At 38.0% G+C, this 23,772-nt stretch overlaps 2 protein-coding genes across 5 annotated transcripts in view; one reads left to right on the forward strand and one right to left on the reverse strand.

Moving 5' to 3' along the window:
* Positions 1-2,733: 2,733 nt before the first annotated feature.
* fam3c (FAM3 metabolism regulating signaling molecule C) lies at positions 2,734-13,862 on the forward strand. 2 transcript variants are annotated; one of them, XM_051687958.1, is made up of 11 exons: positions 2,737-2,803; positions 3,352-3,468; positions 4,095-4,156; positions 4,373-4,477; positions 4,698-4,724; positions 7,204-7,327; positions 7,570-7,628; positions 7,803-7,853; positions 8,397-8,481; positions 8,589-8,715; positions 10,746-13,862. In XM_051687958.1, the coding sequence occupies exons 3-11, from the start codon at positions 4,141-4,143 to the stop codon at positions 10,833-10,835; spliced, it is 684 nt and encodes a 227-aa protein (XP_051543918.1). In that variant the 5' UTR covers positions 2,737-2,803; positions 3,352-3,468; positions 4,095-4,140; the 3' UTR covers positions 10,836-13,862. The 2 variants fall into 2 exon arrangements, with proteins under 2 accessions (XP_051543917.1, XP_051543918.1); XM_051687957.1 differs by lacking the exon at positions 3,352-3,468 and having other exon boundaries at positions 2,734-2,803.
* A 400-nt stretch (positions 13,863-14,262) lies between these two features.
* Positions 14,263-23,772, reverse strand: part of ppp6r2a (protein phosphatase 6, regulatory subunit 2a) — a 34,308-nt gene continuing 24,798 nt past the window's right edge. For all 3 annotated transcript variants that reach the window (XM_051687956.1, XM_051687954.1, XM_051687955.1), the window contains 7 exons: positions 23,275-23,402; positions 22,983-23,140; positions 22,753-22,888; positions 22,520-22,572; positions 22,035-22,209; positions 17,891-17,998; positions 14,263-17,734 (listed from right to left, as the gene is read on the reverse strand). In XM_051687956.1, coding sequence (XP_051543916.1) covers positions 17,686-17,734; positions 17,891-17,998; positions 22,035-22,209; positions 22,520-22,572; positions 22,753-22,888; positions 22,983-23,140; positions 23,275-23,402 — 807 coding nt within the window. In that variant the 3' untranslated portion in view covers positions 14,263-17,685. The remainder of the gene's footprint in view (positions 17,735-17,890; positions 17,999-22,034; positions 22,210-22,519; positions 22,573-22,752; positions 22,889-22,982; positions 23,141-23,274; positions 23,403-23,772) is intronic.

The following is a 23,772-nucleotide window of genomic DNA, read 5'->3' on the forward strand; positions in this document are numbered from 1 at the left end:
TGCGAATCCAGGGTGTGCTGAGTGACTACAGCCAGGTCTCCTAAGCAACTAAATTGGCCCGGTTGCTAGGGAGGGTAGAGTCACATGGGGTAACCTCCTCGTGGTCGCGATTAGTGGTTCTCGCTCTCAATTGGGCGCGTGGTAAGTTGTGCGTAGATCGCGGAGAGTAGCATGAGTCTCCACATGCTGTGAGTCTCCGCTGTGTCATGCACAATGAGCCACGTGATAAGATACGCGGATTGATGGTCTCAGAAGCGGAGACAAGTGAGACTTGCCCTCCGCCACTCGGATTGAGGTGAGTCACCGCGCCACTACGAGGACCTCGTAAGTAGTGGTATAAAAAAAATAAAGTAAAATTGTCCTGTGGTGTGACTAATGCATTTTTAAAAGTACAAATATTGCATGTATATATTGTATTCCTACATATTTAATGTTCCTGTCTCAATTAATATGAAGTCATAAAAATTGCTTGCATAAAACAGTAAATATAATTAAATGAGAAAAATTCTGTTTCAGATAGAGTATAGCATGTCACACAGCAGGACACTGCAGTCACTGCTTAAGTCATGTCAATTGCCCTGGTGTGGTGATTTTTAATCAAATGAAAAAAAAAGACCAAAAGGTTTTCTTATCTGTTAGAAAGAAAGAAAAATATAATAATGATCACACACCTTACAAACGCACTCTCACCTCACATCCCCTCACTAACACACTCTCACACAACCCACACACCATTACTAACACACACCACATTCCCACACATCCTCACGAACAAATGCGCTGAAGATTCAAGAAGCTTTATTGACATGGTGAAAAGCTTTACATTGCCAAAAAATCATCAAACATTATGTCAGGGGTATCTTTGAGATTTTTCTGCATTAATTTACCCACTTTTGGGAAGATTATTATTACACAGCTCAAAGACTCACACTTTAATGTGTTTCCTAACTTTCCAAATCATTTCTGTGCCTCATTTCTATTAATGTTTAGCTGTCTGATTTATTTTCCTGAAGAACAAGCCCAGAGATCACGAGCTGTACTGCTGATTATATAGAAGAAAGTTGTCTTTTCCATTTCAATCACTCGAAAATTACAGAAAAACTAGAAAGAAATGATTGCAAATCATAGAATTTGTAACAGAACCAAAGATGATTGCTTTAGATGCAACAAGAAAACTTACATGAGTTGATCTATGAGGGGAAAATGTGTGCAACAAATAGTGAAAAGAATGTTCCAAAAAGCTTCTTTTTAGAGACTGATGATTTTCATCAAGTGAAAAGTGTTTATACTGCTTTCATATCGTTATATGAAAATAACTTTTTGATGTAGTTTTCAGGTGTGTTGACCTCAATTTTAAATGATCTATTTTGAGAATATAATATCAAGTTGGTGTAGTAGTTAATTTGCATAATAATACAATGGCATTATTTCCAATGGAAACATACTTTTACATCTCTGTCTTTGAAATGAATTTTAAACAATTCCAAAAGGCTTAGAAAGATGAACGCTGATATTAAATATGTATATATTCCCATCAGTTCCCCTCTGGCTGTACAGCATGAATATAATGCCAAATTATTAGTTATCAATGTGTAATACAAGTCATGTAGGTGGTGGGAAATTATATTGACATAAATATTGATTGAACTGTAAGATTAATGATTAAAGGGATAGTTCATGCAAAAATGAAAATTCTCTCATCATTTACTCACCCTCATGCCATCCCAGTGTATGACTTTCTTTCCTCTGCAAACACAAACGAAGATTTTTAGACGAATATCTCAGCTCTGTAGGTCCATACAATGCAAGTGAATGGTGATCAGAACTCCAAAAAGCATATAAAGTCAGCATAAAAGTAATCAATACGACTCCAGTGGTTTAATCCATGTCTTCTGAAGCGATCCAGTTGGTTTTGGGTGAGAACAGATCGAAATATAACTCCTTTTTCACTGTACGAAATCGAGGATGATTTCAAGCTCGATTACACTTCCTATAGCGCCATCTAGGAAGTGTAATCAAGCTTAAAATCATGATCGTGCCTAGAGACTGCAATGACAAAATGTAGTGGAAAAGAAGTTATATTTTGATCTGTTCTCACCCAAAACCGATTGGATTGCTTCAGAAGAAATTGATTACACCAAAGGAGTCTTATGGACTACTTTTATAATTACTTTATCACCTTTTGGAGCTTTTGGAGTTGTGGTTACCATTCACTTGCATTGTATGGAACTACAGAGCTGAAATATTCTTCTATAAATCTTCGTTCATGTTCTGCAGAAGAAAGAAAGTCATACACATCTGGGGTGGCATGAGGGTGAGTAAATGATGAGAGAATTTTCATTTTTTGTGAACTGTCCCTTTAAGTGCCGTTGAAGTCCACCCAAAATTAAATGTGGAAGTGCATGTAGATGCATTGTCCTTTGTTATTTGGCTAATAAAGGCTTTAGCTGGCATTAGTTTTATTGTCTATTATATACTATATTGTATTCTATTTATAGAAAAGTGATGCAAGCAGTAGTCATAGTGTTACACGCTGTTCGATTGGATTGAGGTTGATAGCAGTTTATTCGCTGAGTAGTCCATCCTGATGATGCAGGCACTATCTACATACAGTATATTCATATAAATACTGATGATTGCTCTTCCCATGTTTGAATATATGAACAGAATACTCTGAGTAGCGTGGGCGGGTCTCCTGCAGGGCCCCGCCCCCAACGTGGCTCTCACGCTTAACGTACACGTAAGCTCATTAGTGAACCCGGATGTGCAGGCACCGTGTTAGCAGCTGTCTCCGTGTCATAAGGTATTTATCGCTATTGTCATCTCCTCCATTCAATATAAATCTCACATTAGATCAGCGGGATCTCTGACGAAATTAATAATATAATTATGTGTCGGTTTGAGGTTTATTTTTGTGTTTTGTCTAAGTATTCCTCTATGGCTACTGTCATCCACTTCACTGCTGTTATTGACAAACACTTTAACTTCATTAACAAACTCGTTTAATTCACTCCTGCCATCTTTCTCAGGATTTATAAGATTTTTTTTTTTATCTGTATAAAAGTGTTTATTTTAGGTGTTAAATCGTAAGCTGAAGCTAAAGCTGGTCTGATAGATGTAAACACATAGGAAATACACGTTTACTGTACATTATTTATTTAATAGTAGCCGCTTGATGTGTTTAAAGCTAGTTTTAGGTGCTTGATATGTTGGGTTCAGGGAATTTATATTGTTTAGAATTAGAAAAGCTTCAAACAAAGATTGATACATACATATAAATGTGATTTAAAGGGATAGTGCCCCCTAAAATGAAAATTCTGTCATCATTTATTCACCCTCATGTTGTTCCAGACCCGTATAACATTCTTCTGTGGAGCACAAAAGGAGATGTTGGGCAGTATGTTAAGGGGGTCGCACAGCGGACGTGTCTGGCGGTTCTAAAATTGGAAACAACTGATTTCAATGAAGGTACGCACACTGCCTCCGCCACTCGCCGTCTGTCGACGATGCCCTGCTACGACTCCGGAGGCTGCTCAATTATCTGCCGTGCCACAGAGCGCAACTCGCATATTTTCCATTAAATTCAACGCAAATCATTATCAAAGGACATCGATTATTTACTCTAGCCTTGTTCATTCTTTAAGAAGGGAAAAACCTTGGTAACTTTTGTGTGTACTGTCTGCAACTTGAACCGCATTGACGTGCCCCATGTTTGATACCTGTGCCGTGTCTTAGCCGCGAAGTGGCGCTTCTCGTCCGGTGTACGACTGCCTTTAGCCTCATTCACCATTCACTTCCATGGTATATTTTTCCATACTATGAAAGTGAATGGTGACTGAAGCTAACGCCTTCTTTTTTGTTCCACGGAAGTTATACAGGTTTGGAACAACATGATAGTGAGTAAATGATGACAGAATTTTCATTTTTGGGTATAAGTGAGTTTTTTTTTATAGATCTATCACTTCCCTGTGTGTACTTTTTTTTTTTAAATGTGTGCTTACAAAGCCTGATAAACCAGAATAAATTCCCATTAGTAACATAAGTGGTTTTCTGTGATTTGTTATACAGTATAATGATATTTGATATAATTCCAGGTGTCTGGATTTCAGTGTGTTGACCAGTGCTGCCTGAAGTGCCAGGATGATAAGAGCAGGAGGTCTGATCAGTTTCTTTCAGCTCTTCCAATGGTGTACAACATCCATATTACATGTTACTTAAGCCAAGTACTTGCTCATTGGCCATTGATAGAATATGTTCTAATTCAACATTGTGGGCATATTTATATGTTTTACTATGGAGTATGTGTTATTAGTAGTGCAAAGTTTTATTACAATTGAAAGGCTCACTAACCGTATTCTTCCTTATTTTATAGGACTTTTGAAACTGGCAGGGCTGGTTTTTTTCCTGTTTTTGGCTGTGTTCCTTGCCTTTGAGCTTCTAGAAAATAAAATTAATTTTAATTTGGGGAAAGTGTTTGGTGAGTTCATCCATGCATCTTCTGCAACATCCGTTGCACACACACAGGACTTTTAATTGTGATAAACAGTCAATAAAACTGGAATTGCACAGGTCTTCTGTTTGAAAGTATTGTAAAATGCTTGTTTATTTAAAGAATGGCTTAGAGTTGTTTGGTGATTCTCTCTCAATGGCTGATATGCTACACTGGTATTGGCTTATCAACATATTTTTCTCTACAGCACAGTCTGCACCTGCAGAGCCGGCCCGTGAGTACACATTTACCATTTTTAGTATATATTTACCATCTATGGCTATAGATAAAATGAAACAGAAAAATTAACACGTAAAATACAAATAATGAGCTTGGAACAGAACAGAACTTAAGAATGTAATCTTTTAAATGTTGCCTTAGTAATGCACAGTATTAACAATAGTAAAGGTGCTGTAAGTGATTTTAGCCATTCTACTTCCACTAGACTGAGCCGTTGAATTAGCCACGGCCCCTCTTTTCAAAACCCCACACTTTAACATTTCAAATAAGCTTTATTGAGACTGACAGTGCTGAAACGGTTGTTAAATACAACAGCAGCAAAATAGCACCCTCAACTGACAACTATTATGAACAACATGGCATAAAAATGGCATTATGCTTCAATTTGCTGCAACTACAATACTATGAGAATGCACAAAATGATTGACAGGCAGAAAGGGTCAGAGACCGTGGCCCACGGACACATATTTGTTTGCCATTTACAGAGTCTAGAGCTGTCACAGAGACCGGTGAGATATCTCAGTACACTTATTTCATTAATATCTTTCAGGGAGTAGTTAAACGTTTTGCATACCTTTCCATGAAAAAAACTGCTTGCAGCACCTTTAATGATGTTTGTGCAGGAACCTGTTGCTGTGTGTGATAGTGTTGAATTGTATCAAAGTGTTAGGTTCCTTATATCAGGGGCAATGTTCCATGGTTGTCACACTGGATGTATTGTATAGCAGCAGTTTACTTGGTCACTTTGATAAAGTAGGTGTGTTTGTGTGCTTTTATGATCTAGCCCTTGATATTATAAATTCTTGATATAGTCTTTAAAGTGAAGAAATGTATTGATTCCAAAATATGAAAAGAATTTATAGGCTTAAGACATGAGTCAGTTTTTTAACTGGCTAATTATTAAAGAGATAGTTCACCCAAAAATGAAAATGCTCTCATCATTTACTCACCCTAATGCCATCCCAGATGTGTATGACTTTCTGTCTTTTGCAGAACACAAGTGAAGATTTTTAGAAGAATATCTCAGCTCTGTTGGTCCTTACAATGCAAGTTAATGGTGATTAAAACTTTGAAGCTCCAAAAATCACATAAAGGCACCATAAAAGTAGTCCATATGACTCCAGTGGTTAAATCCATGTCAGAAGTGATATGATAGGTGTGGGTGAGAAGCAGATCAATATTTAAATAATTTTTTACCATAAATTTATTTAGGGTGACAAAATTTAGGGTGCTTTCACACTTGGTTCGATTGCTTGGACCGAACCTGAGTTCATTTCCTCCCCACTGCCCCCGCTAGTCTCTGTTCACATCATATTTTTTGGGTCCGATCCATGGTCCGATTACGTCATCAACATGAGTACAAGCGGCAGCTGTTTACTACTGTAACTAGGCAACAACTCAAGAAGACACTGTGTTATTGAAGTATTCATCTCTTTGGATTTACCACCAAAACTTTACATGCACAAAATGGCAATTATGTTTGTCTGTCACGGATGCATTGAATCATGTGCAATGATGTGAAGAATATTAGGGTTTTCTGCCGCAAACCAGCGGATGCATTGCAAGAGTGAAGAATGTGAGCTGCTCTCTGAAGCTGATTTATTTGGACACAAGCTGGTATGAGAAATTCATTAAACCATAATAATTGCGATCGCAAGCCTGCAAAGACACGAATTATATGTCATCAATAAGGGTTCACTTCCGTGATTTGGTACGATTGCATTTATATTAGCAGTGAACTGCACCGGGGTTCACATGAACTGTACCCCAGACTACCTTTTCAAGTGGACTCGGGTGCGGTTCGCATATGCACACCCGAGTTCAGAAAACAGCGTTCACACCACCCAAACGAACCGAACATTGACGTCATTCGAACTCGGGTGCGCACCAAAAGTGCTAGTGTGAAAGCACACTTAGAGTAAAATGGACTTAAATATTGATCTGTTTCTCACCCAAACCTATCATTTCCCTTCTAAAGACATATATTTAACCTATGGAGTCATATGAATTACTTTTATGTGGCCTTTGTGCTTTTTGGAGCTTCAAAGTTTTGATCACCATTAACTTGCATTGTAAGGACCAACAGAGCTGAGATATTTTTCTAAAAATATGTGTTTGTGTTCAGCAGAAGATAGAAAGTCAAACACATCTGGGATGGCATGAGGGTGAGTAAATGATGAGAGAATTTTCATTTTTGGGTGAACTATTACATTCAGATTTTACAAATAAAAACAGATTTATTTGTACTCTTATTAAACAGATTTGCTCTACACTTACTGATCGCTGAAAGTCATTTGCTCATTACCTCTTTCAAAATGCAATTATAGTAAGGAAGAACATCTGTTCTGTTCCGAACAGAATTTCAGAGTTGTCATCTGAAATTATAAATGCAGAATTAGTCATGAATAAAGTATTCTTTTGAAAAAGGTGTGTGTGAGAAACAGAAAGGATACTAATCTAAACTTTGTTTCCAGTTACTAGACCTCCACGGCATCAATGCAGCCTCTCTAAATCCTGTCCCGAGGACCATTTTGCCTTTAAGATCACCAGCGGAGCAGCCAGCGTTGTCGGCCCGAAAATGTGCCTTCAGGACAACGTGTAGGTTTTATCACTTCTTGCACAACACTTTCTGCAGCTATGGCTTAAAACATTTTGTAAACATAGAAACATGCAGATCCTGTCTGTGGCTTAGAATGAAAGGCTTGTGGTGTTTACCTACAGAGGTATAATCAGGCCATTAAAAAAATCTGAAAGTCAGCTGGTCACTGCGTCCTGCTGGGTGAGACATGTAGACCGTCAGTGAGTTTGACGTTAAGTGTTATAACTCCTTGTTTTATCAGATTAATGAGTGGACTGAAGAACAATGTTGGACGGGGTATAAACATCGCTTTAGTCAACGGTACGCCTCCTTTTTGTGTCACTAGAAACAGTGCTAATGCTGAAACCTTAACAATGAAACACGGGTGAAACTAATTTGGCAGTCTGAGTGAAGGTGTTTGATTACATATTTGATGACATTTTCTGCTTGCACAGAAAAGTTGTACTGTACTAATTCACAATCTGCTGTTTTCAGGGAAGACTGGCGAGCTCACCAAGACGGATTCCTTTGACATGTGGGCTGGAGGTAAATCTCCATTTCTTTCCTTGATATGTTGTTTAAGCAAGCACATTTAGCATACATTAGCATTCAAAGGTTTGGAGTCATCAAGACATTTGTAGGTTTTAGAAAGAACTGGACACCAAAGTAGCATTTAATTGATCAGAAATGCAGTCAAACATTACTAATGTTGCAAGTTGTTATTATTTTGTTATATAATCTTTACCTTTGATGGCAAAGCCCCATTTTGAGCTGCCAATACTCCAGTCTACTACACTGTGTCACCTAATCCTAGATAGTAAACAATTAGAAAAGGGAATTATAGATTATTTGAAATAGAAATGGCCATCTGTAACATCATAAATGTCATGTTTGATCAATTTAATGCAACCGTGGTTAACTGAAGTATCAATTTCTTTCAAAAGCATTCAACTTTTATATTGCTTTTAAACTTTCGAGCACTAGTGTCTTTATGCTAATGCGATCTGGCTTCTCTGAGTCATGATTTCAAGGCTGAAGCTTAATTGTAATGGTGGAGAACTTTTTCTTTAAATGTTCATTCTTGCCTAGATGTGAACCTGCTTATCAAGTTCTTGAATGACATAGAAGATGGAAGCATTGTCATGATGGCCACCTTTGATGATCCTGCATCAAAGTGAGTCCCTTTATCCATTTTTTGACACACCTTCGAAGAACTGAAGAGCATATGTGTCATTCTGCTTGGTGTGTCTATTTATTGTATTTCATTTGGATTATGAATAGGTTGAATGATGAGGCTAGAAAGCTGATAGCAGATTTGGGCAGCACAAGCATCAGTGTTCTGGGCTTCAGAGATAACTGGGTATTTGTCGGAGGCAAAGGAATCAAAACAAAGAGCCCCTTTGAGCAGGTAAATTTGACCGCTTTGAGATTTTGAGATTATTTTAACTTGACACGGAGTCTTAAAATGGATAGTTCACTCAAAAATGAAAATTCTCAGGGGGCCTGGGTAGCTCAGTGGTAAAGACGCTGGCTACCACCCCTGGAGTTCGCTATTTCGAATCCCAGGGCGTGCTGAGTGACTCCAGCCAGGTCTCCTAAGCAACCAAATTGGCCCGGTAACCTCATGGGGTAACCTCCTCGTGATCGCTATAATGTGGTCCGTTCTTGGTGGGGCGTGTGGTGTGTTGAGCGTGGTTGCCGCGGTGGATGGCGTGAAGCCTCCACACGCGCTATGTCTCCGTGGCAACGCGCTCAACAAGCCACGTGATAAGATGCGCGGGTTGACAATCTCAGACGCGGAGGCAACTGGGATTCGTCCTCCGCCACCCGGACTGAGGCGAATCACTACGCGACCATGAGGACTTAAAAGCACATTGGGAATTGGCCATTCCAAATTGGGAGAAAAAGGGGGAAAATCAAAAAAAGAAAATTCTCTCATCATTTACTCACCCTCTTGCCATTCCAGATGTTTATGACTTTATTTCTTCTGCAGAACACAAACTAAGTGTTTTAGAAGAATATCTCAGCCCTGTAGGTCCTTACAATGCAAGTGAATGGTGACCATACCTTTCAAGCTTCAGAAATCACATAAAGGCAGCATAAAAGTATCTATACGACTCCAGTGGTTAAATTCATGTCTTCAGAAGCGATATGACAGGTGTGTGTGAGAAAAGGATCAATATTTCAGTCCTTTTTTACTATAAATCTCCACTTTCACTTTCTGTGAAAGTGGAGATTTATAGTAAAAAAGGACTGAAATATTGATCTGTTTCTCACCAAAGTGATTGCATTGCTTCAGAAGACTTCATCGCTTCATATATTGGAGACTTATGGATTTCTTGGTTGAACTATCCCTTTAAAAATGCAGCACTCTCGTGTGAGATGCTGAAAAACAGCGATGGCTTGCGCATGTTTTCATAGAAAAACAATTAAAAAAAACAGCGAAGTCTAGAATATTTTTTTGCCACGTCAGGCAAAGAGGCATAGAGGCTACAGTTGTCCAGGATGGAAAAAATCCCAGATGCAGTTTACTATACATCCAAAATCCCAATAATAACCAGAAAAAATTAAGATTTGGAGCATAATGCGGGACCATGAACAAGCCTGAAAAAAACACCGGTACTTATTTTGGGACTTTTATTTTGAAATGATGGAGACTTGGCTCAGTTACACAAATCTACAGGTGCATCTAAATAAATTAGAATGTCGTGGAAAAGTTCATTTATTTCAGTAATTCAACTCAAATTGTGAAACTCGTGTATTAAATAAATTCAATGCACACAGACTGAAGTAGTTTTAAGTCTTTGGTTCTTTTAATTGTTTTGATTTTAGCTCACATTTAACAAATTTGAGTTGAATTACTGAAATAAATGAACTTTTCCATGACATTCTAATTTATTGAGATGCACCTGTATATGTAAGTATTTAGCCAATTAAACTTTTTATAGCCTTTATATTTACCAGATTAAGGATTTGTTTATACTGTATATATAGTTCACCAGGTTTTTAATTAATATTCACAAGATATGAAGTTGGAGATACAACGTATGGGGGACATTTCCATACAGTAAACTTTTTTCATGCCCTCGCTTCAAATTAGAACACTTGATTTAATATATCAAAATATGGATGAATACTGACAGTCAGTGATAGTTTATATTTCACCACTAGAGGCCACTGTTATATTGTTAAAAAGTTATTTAAACTGTAGACTCCTCCAGCGGCGGTCACAGAGAAACACTGGGGATCTGCATAGTTTTTTGCCAATAACCGATAGTCCTAAAAAGCAACTATGGGCACAGATTAATTGGTAAAACCAATATATCAGTCTACCTCTAATTTCTTTGATCAGAATTTGCTCTTAGTGAGTGCTATCTCACACAAATTCATTGGTGAAAATGTGTGGGAATCTCTCTAAACCATGTTATTTGTCTCCAGCACATCAAGAACAACGCAGAGACTAACAAATATGAAGGCTGGCCGGAGGTTCTGGAGATGGAAGGATGCATTCCCATCAGACACGAGTGAAACCAACTTATCTTCTCTTTAAATGATTGTTTATTTTTCATGTACAGCTTTTATCAGTGTCCCGAATCAAAGCTGGAAATGTGCAAGTTTGTAATTTATTCCTATTATGCAAATTCTAACTTATGTGAGGGAATGCTACTTGATTGACTCATGACATTGACAATTATGCAGTTTAAGTATTCATTAAAGAGTAGATTATGCATTTTAAATTTTTATTTTCTATATTCCTTGTCAGCTTTTCACATGCGAGCACGCTGAACTCCTGAGCATTTGCCTTTAATTTCCTTTGTTGTTGTCACAGGTCCATAAACCGCAATAATAATAGCCATTTTTGAGTATACGTGTCATGACGAAAGAAGAGGGAATTAATCAGTAGTTTTTTATTATTATTATTATTATTATTATTTTATATTTCCTGCCAAAAGAATAAAGAGTGTATTCTCTCATTTTTAATCTGGCTCAAGCAGTGTGAAACTTAGTGTATGTAGTAACAAATAGAGTTAAAGATCATTTACATTTATTCATTTGGCAGACGCTCTTATACAGAGTGACTTACAGGTACATTTTTTTATCAGGATGCATTCCCTGGGAATCCATCTAATGACCCTTTTATTATTAGCACCATGGTCCACCAGTTGAGCTACAGAAACACTCAATGACTGGAGGCCGTTTACACCAACATAAAATGTTTTACTTTATTTATTTCTTGGTTTTTGTCTCTTGTGTGAGTGTTGTGTTATTTGTCCACTGGGAAGGGGAATTTATGTTGTTGTTGACTTTATGAATGCTATACTCCAAGGTCAATCATGACGAATCATTTTAAACCCTTGCCATGAATCTGCCCATCTCGCATGTTCATTTGCATTTGTTCTTGTTCTGTAAAACTGGAAGCTACTGCCTCTTGTTTCTGGTGACATTATTCTTTTCTGTAATTTTCTGTGAATATTGTTACTTTTGGGGAGCTGTTGCAATCAAACATTTTTACATTAGTTGTATTACTGTTTTGCTATTGACATTGAGCTTGTTTCTGTATAGAGATTTTGTGCATTGAAAAGGATTTTTGTTATTGGTGAGAAGCTGTTACATGCAGTTAGTGCATATCAAGCAATAACAATATAACCACTTGGCTTAACCCCCCATATCATAATGTCCTATAATGCAGTTCAGTATATCCTGCCTTCAACCATATAAACATCCCACAGTTAATGAGTAACGTAGAATGTAAAGTCGATGATTTAATGCATGATTTACCTATATAGTGTGAAGCTGTTAATTGAGACCCTTTATTTAGCTATGTGCCTTTTTTTTTTTAACCAGTTTTATGGAAATTAAGTCTGGGTTTTGCACATCATGGCCTTAATGTGTTGCACTCTAATCTGAGGATTTATATTGTCTAGATGAAATCATTAAACTTAGTAAATCTTTTATTTTGTGATTGTGGAATTGTCTCAGTTTTGGATGGCTCAAAGAATTTTGTAAGGACTTTTCATATTAAAATGATGTTGAGCGAATGGTTGTTGGTTTCATCCCTGGGTTTTGCCTTACCTTTGTTTAGATTAAGGCAGAGAAACCCCAAGAATAACTCTAGCCTCTGTTCTGACTCACTACATGTGGTGTACAAATCTAAAAGTGTACATGTGTTTATAAAAGAGTTTGTAGATTCTTGGAAAGCTTCCATTTAGTTCATACTGGCCTACAGTGTACGTAATATCAAGAAAAGCTTTCAAAAGTGCACAGCTACGCAAGCTATGAAAATAATGTTGAATGGAATCACTCATTTTATAAATGCCCTGCTGTCATCTAACCAATAAAAATAATTTTTCTCTATAACAGATTTATTCAATTGTGAAAATAGCAAGTACTGATGTCGGCAACAATATAATGTACAGACCCAGTCTATACAAATGTTAATGTGTTTGGCTGAAAACTATATTTTTATGCCATCACTGATGAATACCATTATCTTCTAACCAGTAACAATGGAAAAATATATATCTCCTGTCTCAATTTGTGGATGCTCTATAAAATGTACTACTAGTGTGCTTTGAACTGTGTTCTTAAAGATGGTACAGAAATAATTCACCCATTTACTCACAGCCTGTATGACTTCTGAGTAACACAAAACGAGATATTTAGCAGAATGTCCACTATTTTCTATCCAAAAAAAAAAAAGGTATTTATTGGGACTGTCTAGCTCCAAAATAACTACATAAATGTACCTTGAGTTTCACAAGGTAACTCTTGTGATATGTTCACAGAAATATAGCCGATAGCTTTGTGTTAGGAATAGACCATAATTAAAGTTATTTGCTGAAAACTTGCCCCGTCGTTTCTCTCAAATCTCATTAACACTGACTGAAGCACATATTTAAACCTGCCACCTTGTTTGAAATGATATGAGAGCGAGTAAATGATTTCAGAATTTTCATTTTGGGTGAATTATACCTTAACGAGCTTAATTCATTACCTGCAGGTTGCATCCTTCCCAACCATTATTATGGCATCATTATATATACACTCACTGAGAACTTTATTAGGAACACCTGTACACCTACTTATTCATGTGATTATGTAATCAGCTAATCGTGTGGCAGAAGTGCAATGCATAAAATCATGTAGATACGGGTCAGGCGCTTTAGTTAATGCTCACAACAACCATCAGAATGGGGAAAAAAGTTATCTCGACCATGGCATGATTGTTGCTGGTTTAAGTATTTCTGGAACTGGCACAACAGCCTCTAGTTTACTCATAATGGTACAAAAAACAAAAAACATCCAGTGAGCGGCAGTTCTGTGGTCGGAAACACCTTGTTGAGAGAGGTCATGGAGAATGGCCAGACTGGTTGGAGCTGACAGAAAGGCTATGGCAACTCAGATAACCACTCTGTACAATCGCAGTGAGCAGAATAGCATCTTAGAATGCACAACACGTCGAACCTTGAGGCAGATGGTCAACAACAGCAGACCACAGCGGGCACTTTATTTGGACCTTAGTGTTCCTAATAATGTGCTCAGTGAGTGTATTTCACCACTATTAAATCAAAAATAAAAAATAAAAAAAATCCATTAAACTGTTGTAGCTTCTCTACAACAGTTTAATGGATGTTTTTTTTTTTTTGCGAACTTGAGAAATTCAATGATTTGCAGCAACTAAGAATTGAGTGCCGATTTCTCCAACAAATAAACCTCTCAAGTGTGCTGTCCTATAGGGTCAAACTGCATCTATACATGAGTTTCTACGGGGCTGAAATGAAGTCTATTTCTCCACCCAATATTAGCACTAAGAGCACCATATATATTTTATGAAACTGAAACAAAGGGAAAACGTTTTGGAAATGATTGAACCATCATCTGCTTGACCTTGCAGCTGTATAACTAAGACTCATCTGTGAATGCATCATGTACAGAAACAGTCCAGACACAGCAACAGAATTGAACAGAGCAATATTTTGGTTGCTGAAGATCACATAAATTAGAATCTCTACAATTTGTAAAATAATATTGATTAAAGTTAAAAATAAGATTTTAGAAACAGTTAAAGAAAATAAAAGCAAATACAGTTGAAGTCAGAATTTTACATAAACTTAGGTTGAAGTTATTAAAACTAATTTTTTTAACCACTCCACAGATTAAATATTAGCAAACTATAGTTTGGGCAAGTCATTTAGGACATCTACTTTGTGGATGACATGAGTAATTTTTTCCAACAATTGTTTATAGACAGATTGTTTCACTTTTAATTGACTAGATCACAATTCCAGTGGGTCAGAAGTTTACATACACTAAGTTAACTGTGCCTTTAAGCAGCTTGGAAAATTCCAGAAAATGATGTCAAGCCTTTAGGCAATTAGCCAATTAGCTTCTGATAGGCTAATTTGCTAATTGGAATAAATTGGTGTTGTACCTGTGGATGTATTTTAAGGCCTACCTTCAAACTCAGTGCCTCTTTGCTTGACATCATGGGAAAATCAAAAGAAATCAGCCAAGATTGGCTGACCTCCACAAGTCTGGTTCATCCTTGGGATCAATGTCCAAACGTGTGAAGGTACCACGTTAATCTGTACAAACAATAGTATGCAAGTATAAACACCATGGGACAATGCAGCCATCATATCGCTCAGGAAGGAGATGCATTCTGTCTCCTAGAGATGAACATAGTTTGGTGCGATAAGTGCAAATCAATCCCAGAACAAGTATCTATATCCACAGTAAAACGAGTCCTATATCGACATAACCTGAAAGGCTGCTCAGCAAGGAGAAACCACTGCTCCAAAACTGCCATAAAAAAAAGCCAGACTACGGTTTGCAAGTGCACATGGGGACAAAGATCTTACTTTTTGGAGAAATGTGCTCTGGTCTGATGAAACAAAAATTTAACTGTTTGGTCATAATGACCATTGTTATGTTTGGAGGAAAAAGGGTGAGGCTTGTAAGATGAAGAACACCATCCCAACCATGAAGCATGAGGGTGGCAGCATCATATTGTGGGGGTGCTTTGCTGCCGGAGGGACGAGTGCACTTCACAAAATAGATGGCATCATGAGAAATTATGTGGATTTATTGAAGCAACATCTCTAGACATCAGCCAGGAAGTTAAAGCTCGGCTTTAAAGCTTCCAAATGGACAATGACCCAAAGCATACCTCCAAAGTTGTGGCAAAATGGTTTAAGGACAACAAAGTCAAGGTACTGGAGTGGCCATCACAAAGCCCTGACCTCAATCTGAAAATGTGTGGGCAGAACTGAAAAAGCATGTGTGAGCAAGGAGACCTACAAACCTGACTCAGTGACACCAGTTCTGTCTGGAGGAATGGGACAAAATCCCAGCAACTTATTGTGAAAAGCTTGTGGAAGGCTACCAACATGTTTGACCCAAGTTAAACAATTTAAAGGCAATGCTACCAAATACTAACAAAGTGTATGTAAACTTCTGACCCACTGGAAATGTGATGAAAGAAATAAAAGCTGAAATAAATCATTCTCTCTACTATTACTCTGACATTTCACTTTCTTACAATAGTGATCCTAACTGACCTAAGACAGGGAATGTTTTCTATGATTAAATGTCAGGAATTATGAAAAACTGAGTTTAAATGTATTTGGCTAAGGTGTATGTAAACTTCTGATTTCAACTGTATATACTTTTGGCTTTGGAAACAAACCTATTTGAAAATGTCATGGATAGAAGAAGCAGAGTCTACGGAGGATTGACACTCCAGAGGCAGAAAGACCTTGAAGAGCAGAAACTCATGGTGTTCCAATGCATGATGGGAGACTGGGTCTCCACACTAACACCTCAATAAATGCAAAATAAATAATGCAACATCCCAATCCTGTAATCCAACAGATTTGGTACCATCATAAAATTGTAGAGATATGATACGTGAGAACAGACGTGATAAGAAAATCCTGTAAGAAAATAAATCACATGATGTTCAAGATGAAATAATACAAGAGGTGGATCTTGGTATTTCCACACAAGCTACCGGAAAGTTCTGAGACGATTTTAAAATCTTTTTCTGACAGCATATAGCGAGAGTTCTAAAAAAATAGTCTGATGATGCATAACACTGTCCTGTGGAGCATTTCATAGGGTGTTGGGGCAAAATTGCTTGGCCTCTGGAAAAAAAAAATTGTGCCATGTCTGGGCTTAGAGACAAGAGTAACATTATGGGAGCAGTTATTTTATGACCTGCTGACATTTAAAAAAAGACAAAAAAGCCTGTTTGCTTTTTAGAGGCAAACCCTTCTGTCCTCTTACAGGGATTTTGAAGGATTCGTAACTTAAGGCAAAGGTTATAATGATTACTTTTAGCTTTTTGCTTAAAACCCATGATTCCATTTTGGAAAAGCTTAACATTAAGCACAAAATAGACTAGAAATATAACTAGGTAGATACTGTTTGGTTGATCTGAGGGGAGAAAAAAAAATGGACGAATGCAATTCAATACAATCAGAAGGTCTTGACTAACTAGTTAAAACATTGTCGGGAAAACGGTTGCTTGTTTATGCTTGATAAATAGCGCTTTGCATGCAATGAAAAACAAGAGCCAGAATAATTCAAATAGGCACAGCCCCACCTTTAACATATAGCTTCCGAATGAGTCCGAAATGTAAATTAAATGGCTAAACATTATTGCACAAGTGCCAACATTGACACCATCTTTGAGCTGAAATATCAACTCAAACTTGAAAATTTTCTTCAACCTCCCCAAAGCACTTCAGAAAATTCAAATACATGATTTCATGAGATTAGGCCATAATAATCCATAAAAAAAAAAACCTTGGCATGGTGGTAACCGATGCAAAAAAGTCTCAAGCAATATGGCACACTTCAATTGTGTTTCAACATATAGCAAAATGTTGCAGAGGTGAGTGTCAGGCGACAAGGTTTATGATTTTGCATGAGGATGTAATTATGTTATGCCATGAAGGATGAGCCTGTGCTTTCCAAGTAGGGACTTCACATCCCTGTTTTCTACCATCGAAGGCTATGAGCAAAAAATAATCCAGAAAAATGAAGGGAGGCAGACAAACAAAGAAAAAAAAAAAAAATCCTGACAGATCCTGTAATCACACGGTCACTGCTACATTTAAAACTGTGCATATCTCATACAAAGTTGAAAGGATTAAAAGACTAACACCTCTGAGCACTGTACTGGTTACTGGTTTGTGTTACATGCCCCTCGGTTCTTCCTCCAATGATGGGCTGATTGGCAGTATCCAGGAGCAATAACATGGCAGCATTCTTTATTTAAACACCAAAAGTGGTATTGAGGTTTAGGGGTTCAGAATGGAAGAGGCGGAGAGTGGGTCGGCCCGCCTTTAAATTGGACTCTTATCCAGAGCCTTCAGACCGGTCCATTAGGTGTGATCTCAGCTGAAGAAGGTGCCTCAACTCTGAAGAGAGAGAGGTAACACTTAAAACGTTTTCTTTTTTTTTTTTAACAGTATTCATCATATGACATCAGCAGGTCTTGTTCTATCATGTAAAAGTGTGCCATGACAGCATGTACATATAGACACACATATATAGAAACACATTTACTGTTTTACCTCGTCTCCATCACAGTGGTGTCTGAGTCTTCTGTAGGTGCTGAAGACTCACTGCAATCAGCTCTGTCATTGATGCTGAGCTTCTCCAGAGCTTCAGTAGACACCCCGCTGCAAAGAGACAAGCATACAATTTAACCATCAACTACTTAAAGAAAGAGAAAGCATTATAAAACATTAAAGATGACATTATTAAAAAAAACAGGGCTCCCAGCCTTTTGGACCAATGAAAACCCATTACTTTTCCGTGATCTCAAATAAAGTGGCAAGAAAAATTAATGTTTTCCGTATAGTACACTCATGAACAGAGATGTTAACCAGTTCCAATGATTCCTTCAAGTCTTTAGCTGTCACTCTAGGTTTTTTTTGTGGTTTTTTTTACCTCACTGAGCATTCTGTGGTGTGCCATTTGAGTCATCTTGGCTGGATGGCCACTTCTAGGGAGAGTACCCATAGTACTAAATCGTGTCCATTTATAGACAATTTGTCTAACTGTAGACAGATGAATATCTAAGCTCTTCGAGATAACTTTGTAACCCTATCCAGCTTTATGCAAAGCAACAATTCTTGATCGTAAGACATCCGATATCTCTTTTTTTTGCAAGGCATGGTCCACGTCAGCAGATGCTTTCTCTAAATAGCAAACTCAAAATGTTTGAGTGCTTTTTATAAGTCAAAGTAGCTCTAACCCACACCTCTAATATTCATAAATTGGATGCCAGGTTTGCCAACTCCTGACACTAATTAGCTTTTGTTGACGTTATTAGCCTAGGGGTTTGCATACTTTTTACAGCCTACACTGTGAATGTTTGAATGATGTATTCAATGTGTACAAGAACAATACAATAAGTTGTGTTATTAGTTAAAACAGATTGTGTTTGTTCATTATTGTAACTTAGATGAAGCTTAAACCAGAATTTAAGACAAATGTATACATAACATAAATCCAGATAATTCCAAAGGGTTCACATAATTTTCTTGCCACTGTAACTGGATACTGATATATTTAAATCATTTTGATTTGGTAATAAATCACTTAGACCAAACTGTGAACTGTTTTGGCCAATTCATTCAGAACTGATTCATTCAGAACCAATTCAAAAGAACTGATTCAAAGGAGCCATGAACCTTCAATGTGCCATTAGACAAGCAAAGTGAGTGGCACATGAATGTGGCTCTGATTTTTACCACATAAAGGGAGCCAGCGAGTAAAATCTCAATGGGATCTCTATTCAGTCTGATCGGTCTCAATTGACTCCCTTTAGAGAGGTTTGTCTGGACAGCATCACTATACAATTACCACACTACAAGCCTTTCCACCCCAAACAGTTGAAATGAAAATATTATACAGTATCCCATTAAATGAATAGAAGAATCTTCTCTCCCTTTCTTTGTCTGGAAAAGCTTAAGGCCTTTTCACACCAAATCTGTGACTATATTGCAAGACAAACCTCTGACAGAAGGTCTATTCACACAGAGTCCGTAAAAACACGAAATGAAAAACTATTCCACTCCTGTACAGTAGGCTGCACTGTTGCGGTGCTGTTGTCATACCAGTCTCCTGTCCTCAATCTTCAGCTGTTAGATATTAATATATTGAACGATGTTAAAGCATTTATTTACCTAATTCAGCATAAGCGTTTCACTATGTTCTTTCCATGGTGTTTATGTATTTTGAGCAGTATATAATCTGTTTTTATACGAGTGAGATGAGTAAAGAGCACTGTTGCATAAATATATGTCCTATTTGCACATGTATTTGTCTACGAGTATCTTCCAAACAGACTCCAGAACCCAACTTCTCTTTTTAAAATGCCTGGATAATATAACACAATGTACAGTGATTATACAGTGCATTCAGAAAGACCCCTTAATTTTTTCACATTCTGTTATGTTGCAGCCTTATGCTAAAATGCTATAAAAAAAATTAATAAAAAATAAATAAATTCACATTGACAAGTGTTCAGAACCTTTGCTATGACACTTGAAATTTAGCTCAGGTGCATCCCATTTCTCTGGATCATCTTTGAGATGTTTCTACACTTTGAAAAGAGTTCAGCAGTGGCAAATTCAATTGATTGGACATGATTTGGAAAGGCACACACCTGTCTATATAAGGTCTCACAGCTGAAAATGCATATCAGAGCAAAAATCAAGCCAGGAGGTTAAAGGAACTGCCTGCAGAGCTCAGAGACAGGATTGTGTCAAGGCACAGATCTGGGGAAGGCAACAAAAAAAACTTTGGCTTCATTGAAGGTTCCCAAGAGCACAGAGGCATCCATAATTCTTAAATGGAAGTTTGGAACAATCAGGACATTTCCTAGAGCTGGCCGCCCGGCCAATCTCAGGCATCGGGCGAGAAGGGCCTTGGTAAGGGAGGTGACCAAGAACCCAATGGTCACTCTGGCTGAGCTCCAGAGATCATGTGTGGAGATGGGAGAAACTTGCAGAAGGACAACCATTACTGCAACACTCCACCGATCTGGGCTTTATGGCAGAGTGGCCAGACAGAAGCCTCTCCTCTGTGCAAGACACACAAAAAAGCACCTAAAGGATTCTCAGACTGTGAGAAACAAGATTCTCTGGTCTGATGAAATGAAGATTGAACTGTTTGGCCTAAATTCCAAGCATCATGTCTGGAGGAAATCAGGCACCACTCATCACCTGCGCAATACCATCCCAACGGTGAAGCATGGTGGTGGTAGTATCATGCTGTGGCAGTGTTTTTCAGCGGCAAGGACTTGGGGACTGCTCAGGGTTGAAGGAAAGCTGAATGCAGCAAAATACAGAGACATCCTTAATGAAAACCTGGTCCAGAGTGCTCAGGACCTCAGACTGGGCCGAAGGTTCACCTTCCAACAGGACAATGACCCTAAGCACACAGCCAAGACAACGCAAGAGTGGCTTTGGGACAACTCTGTGAATGTCCTTGAGCAGCCTAGCCAGAGGCGGGACTTGAACCCAATTGAACATCTCTGGAGAGACCTGAAAATGGCTGTCCACCGACAGTCCCCATCCAACCTGACAGAGCTTGAGAGGATCTGCTGAGAAGAATGGCAGAAAATCTTGTCGCAACATACCCAAAAAGACTTGAGGCTGTAATCGCTGCCAAAGGTGCTTCAAGTAAGTACTCAGTTAAGGCCCTGAATACTTGTGTCAATGTGATATTTCAGTTTTTTCTTTTTAATACATTTGCAAAGTTATCAAAAATCTGGTTTTTGCTTTGTCATTATGGGGTATGGAGTGTAGATTGATGTGGAAAAAAATTATTTAAAGCATTTTAACATGAGGCTGCAACATAAAATGTGAAAAATTTGAAGGGGTCTGAACACTTTCTGAATGAACTTTAAATACAAGTGGAATAATGTACATTAAGAATAACAGTTTATTATAAAATAGGATGCATATATTAAAAACAATATAAAAGAAAATACTGTCTCACAGCCTTTTCTTTATTTAAATTATTGCAATACTTTGTTATATTATCCTCGCAATAAAAATAGCAGTGTGGTTATGCAATTCGTTTGTCTAAAATATTGCATGTAACAAATCTTTTTTATGAGATTTTACTATGAGCTTAGTCCAAATGAATTGCTGAACCTCGCTGCTATTTTTAATGCCATGAGAATATAACAGGCACAGTGATACACATATTAAATAATGCACATTAAGACAAAACACAATAAGCAGACTTTCAAAAACAGAACAGGTTTATGTTTGCCATACCAAGGTTTCATGAACTGCAACTATTTATTTTTAAGTATACAATTTTCGGGGGTGTATCAGCTGCACATCCAATGCTGGTGTTTGCCAGTTGATTAGCGCCACCAACACGCTGGAATGAGCAGCTGCATCAACTGACAAAATTCCCTTATCTCATTGGTCAGTCAGTTTTCATCACAATCCGAAGGAGAAAGAAAAAAACAGGAACACTCTCTGTAAAAAAAACCTTCCAATTGTCGGAGGACGATTTGTCGGACTCTGTATGAATAGCGGCATCAGAATCCATTGTTACCGTACAAAAGCTTGCTCAGAATGAACATTCATAAAAATACAAATAAAATAAAAAAACGGTTTGGAGTGAACAGGCCTTTACAGCCACATTTGAAAATATCCCTTTCAAAACTACATTAAGATGTGTTCTTACCTCGTGGGTGGTGTTGTCTGGCTGGCAGCTGTTTTAGAGGAGCCCTTGGTCTTATTCTCTCCAGGGTCCTCTTCAGTGCCTGAGCCTCCAGACGAGCTGCTGTCTGAAGCCACCAGAGGAGCTTTCTGCTCAGGACTTGCCTCCCACGCTCCTGTAGCCGAACCACCACCAGCAGCTGCAGAGAAGACAGAGACACTTTCAGCAAGACTTTTTTTCACAAGTCAAATTGGAGTACATTAATGCAAAAGCAATTTTAAATGCATGATATATTTGAAATCAGATAAAGGATATATTGACAGATTAATGATGTCAACAAAACATGAGTTCTTTGGGTGGAAAGTCAAGTCTGTGCTGTGTGTTGTTACTGTCAAGGCTTTTTTAAAGTCCAAATGAGTGTGGGTGAGGGTGGTGGGTTCTTCAACTTTTTCTCAAGTTGTGTATTAACAGAGTTAATAATCATACACATGCAAACCGAGAACACTTACAGTTCTTCTCTTGGCCTTGTTGAGGCTGTCCATCAGTTTGCCTGGACTCTGTGCTGTTGAGGAGAAATAAATGTATAAACACACATATATACAGTATATACCCATAAATCTTTTTGGTGCTAACACCTAAACCATCATTCACTGCTCATTTTCATTAAACATCCCTAAGCAGTTCAATGTGCAGCATTTTACAGCTGAATCTAAGTTCTTTCATGCAGATGCGAGCGCTCTACCTGCTGAAAGGCTGGAACTCTGTGAAGGTTGCCCAGCCCGTCTCCTGCTGGCCCTCGCCACCTTGCTGAGGGGAGGCACCCCAGGCACTAGACGAGCTCTCCTCTGTCTCGCCAAAACTCGTTGTCCACCCTGGGTCTGTGTACAACACAAAGACAACCAGAGAGTAACGTTCAATAAATGAATTCAGCAGAAAGATTTTTTAACATGTTACAGGCAGTGTAGAACTTACTTTGCAGGGACTCTGGAGTCCTGCCGGCTGCTGTGTGTGTGGAGGGAGGACTGGACTCTTCCTCAACATCCTCTTCCTCAGAGGCCGACCTGCAGCCTCCACCCCCATTCTTTACGGCACTCCTGGGTGAGCTGTCTGAAGAAAGAGACACCCCAAACCTGGAAAGAAAGAAAAAGAAAGGAAATAAACAGCCATGCATGACGTGTGATATCTATGCCCCCCTTAACAAATTTAATTTAAACAAATAAACAAAAGAGGAAAATCTATTTCCTAATGCACATCAGTTATGTACCTTGTTCTAGATTTGATTTGCGTTGCATAGTTGATTTCTTTTTCATCCCAGATATCCTCCTCTTCCTCACAGTCATTGAACTGCTGGATTCTCTCTTTACAACATGCCTCAAAAGCTGCAGCATTGGCCTACAGCAAAACAACAACCAAATTAAACCATCAAAACAAAAAATGAATGCAGGTTTAAAGCAATAATTCACCAACAAAAAAAACAAAACATTTATTCTACCATTATTTACTCACCCTCATGTTGTTCCACACCCATATGACTTTCTTTCCCCTGTGGAACATATATGAAATGTTGGGCAGAATGTTAGTCTCAGTTACCATTCACTTTCATTGCATCTTTTGTCCATACAATGAAAGTGAATGGTGACTGAGGCTATTATTCTGACTAACATCACCTTTTGTGTTCCACGGAAGAAAGTTACATGAGTTTAGAACAACGTGAGGGTGAGTAAATGATAACTATCCCTTGGTGGTTCAAATAACAGAGGGT

This window comes from Myxocyprinus asiaticus, chromosome 45 (assembly GCF_019703515.2).
Source record: "Myxocyprinus asiaticus isolate MX2 ecotype Aquarium Trade chromosome 45, UBuf_Myxa_2, whole genome shotgun sequence".
Taxonomy (NCBI): domain Eukaryota; kingdom Metazoa; phylum Chordata; class Actinopteri; order Cypriniformes; family Catostomidae; genus Myxocyprinus; species Myxocyprinus asiaticus.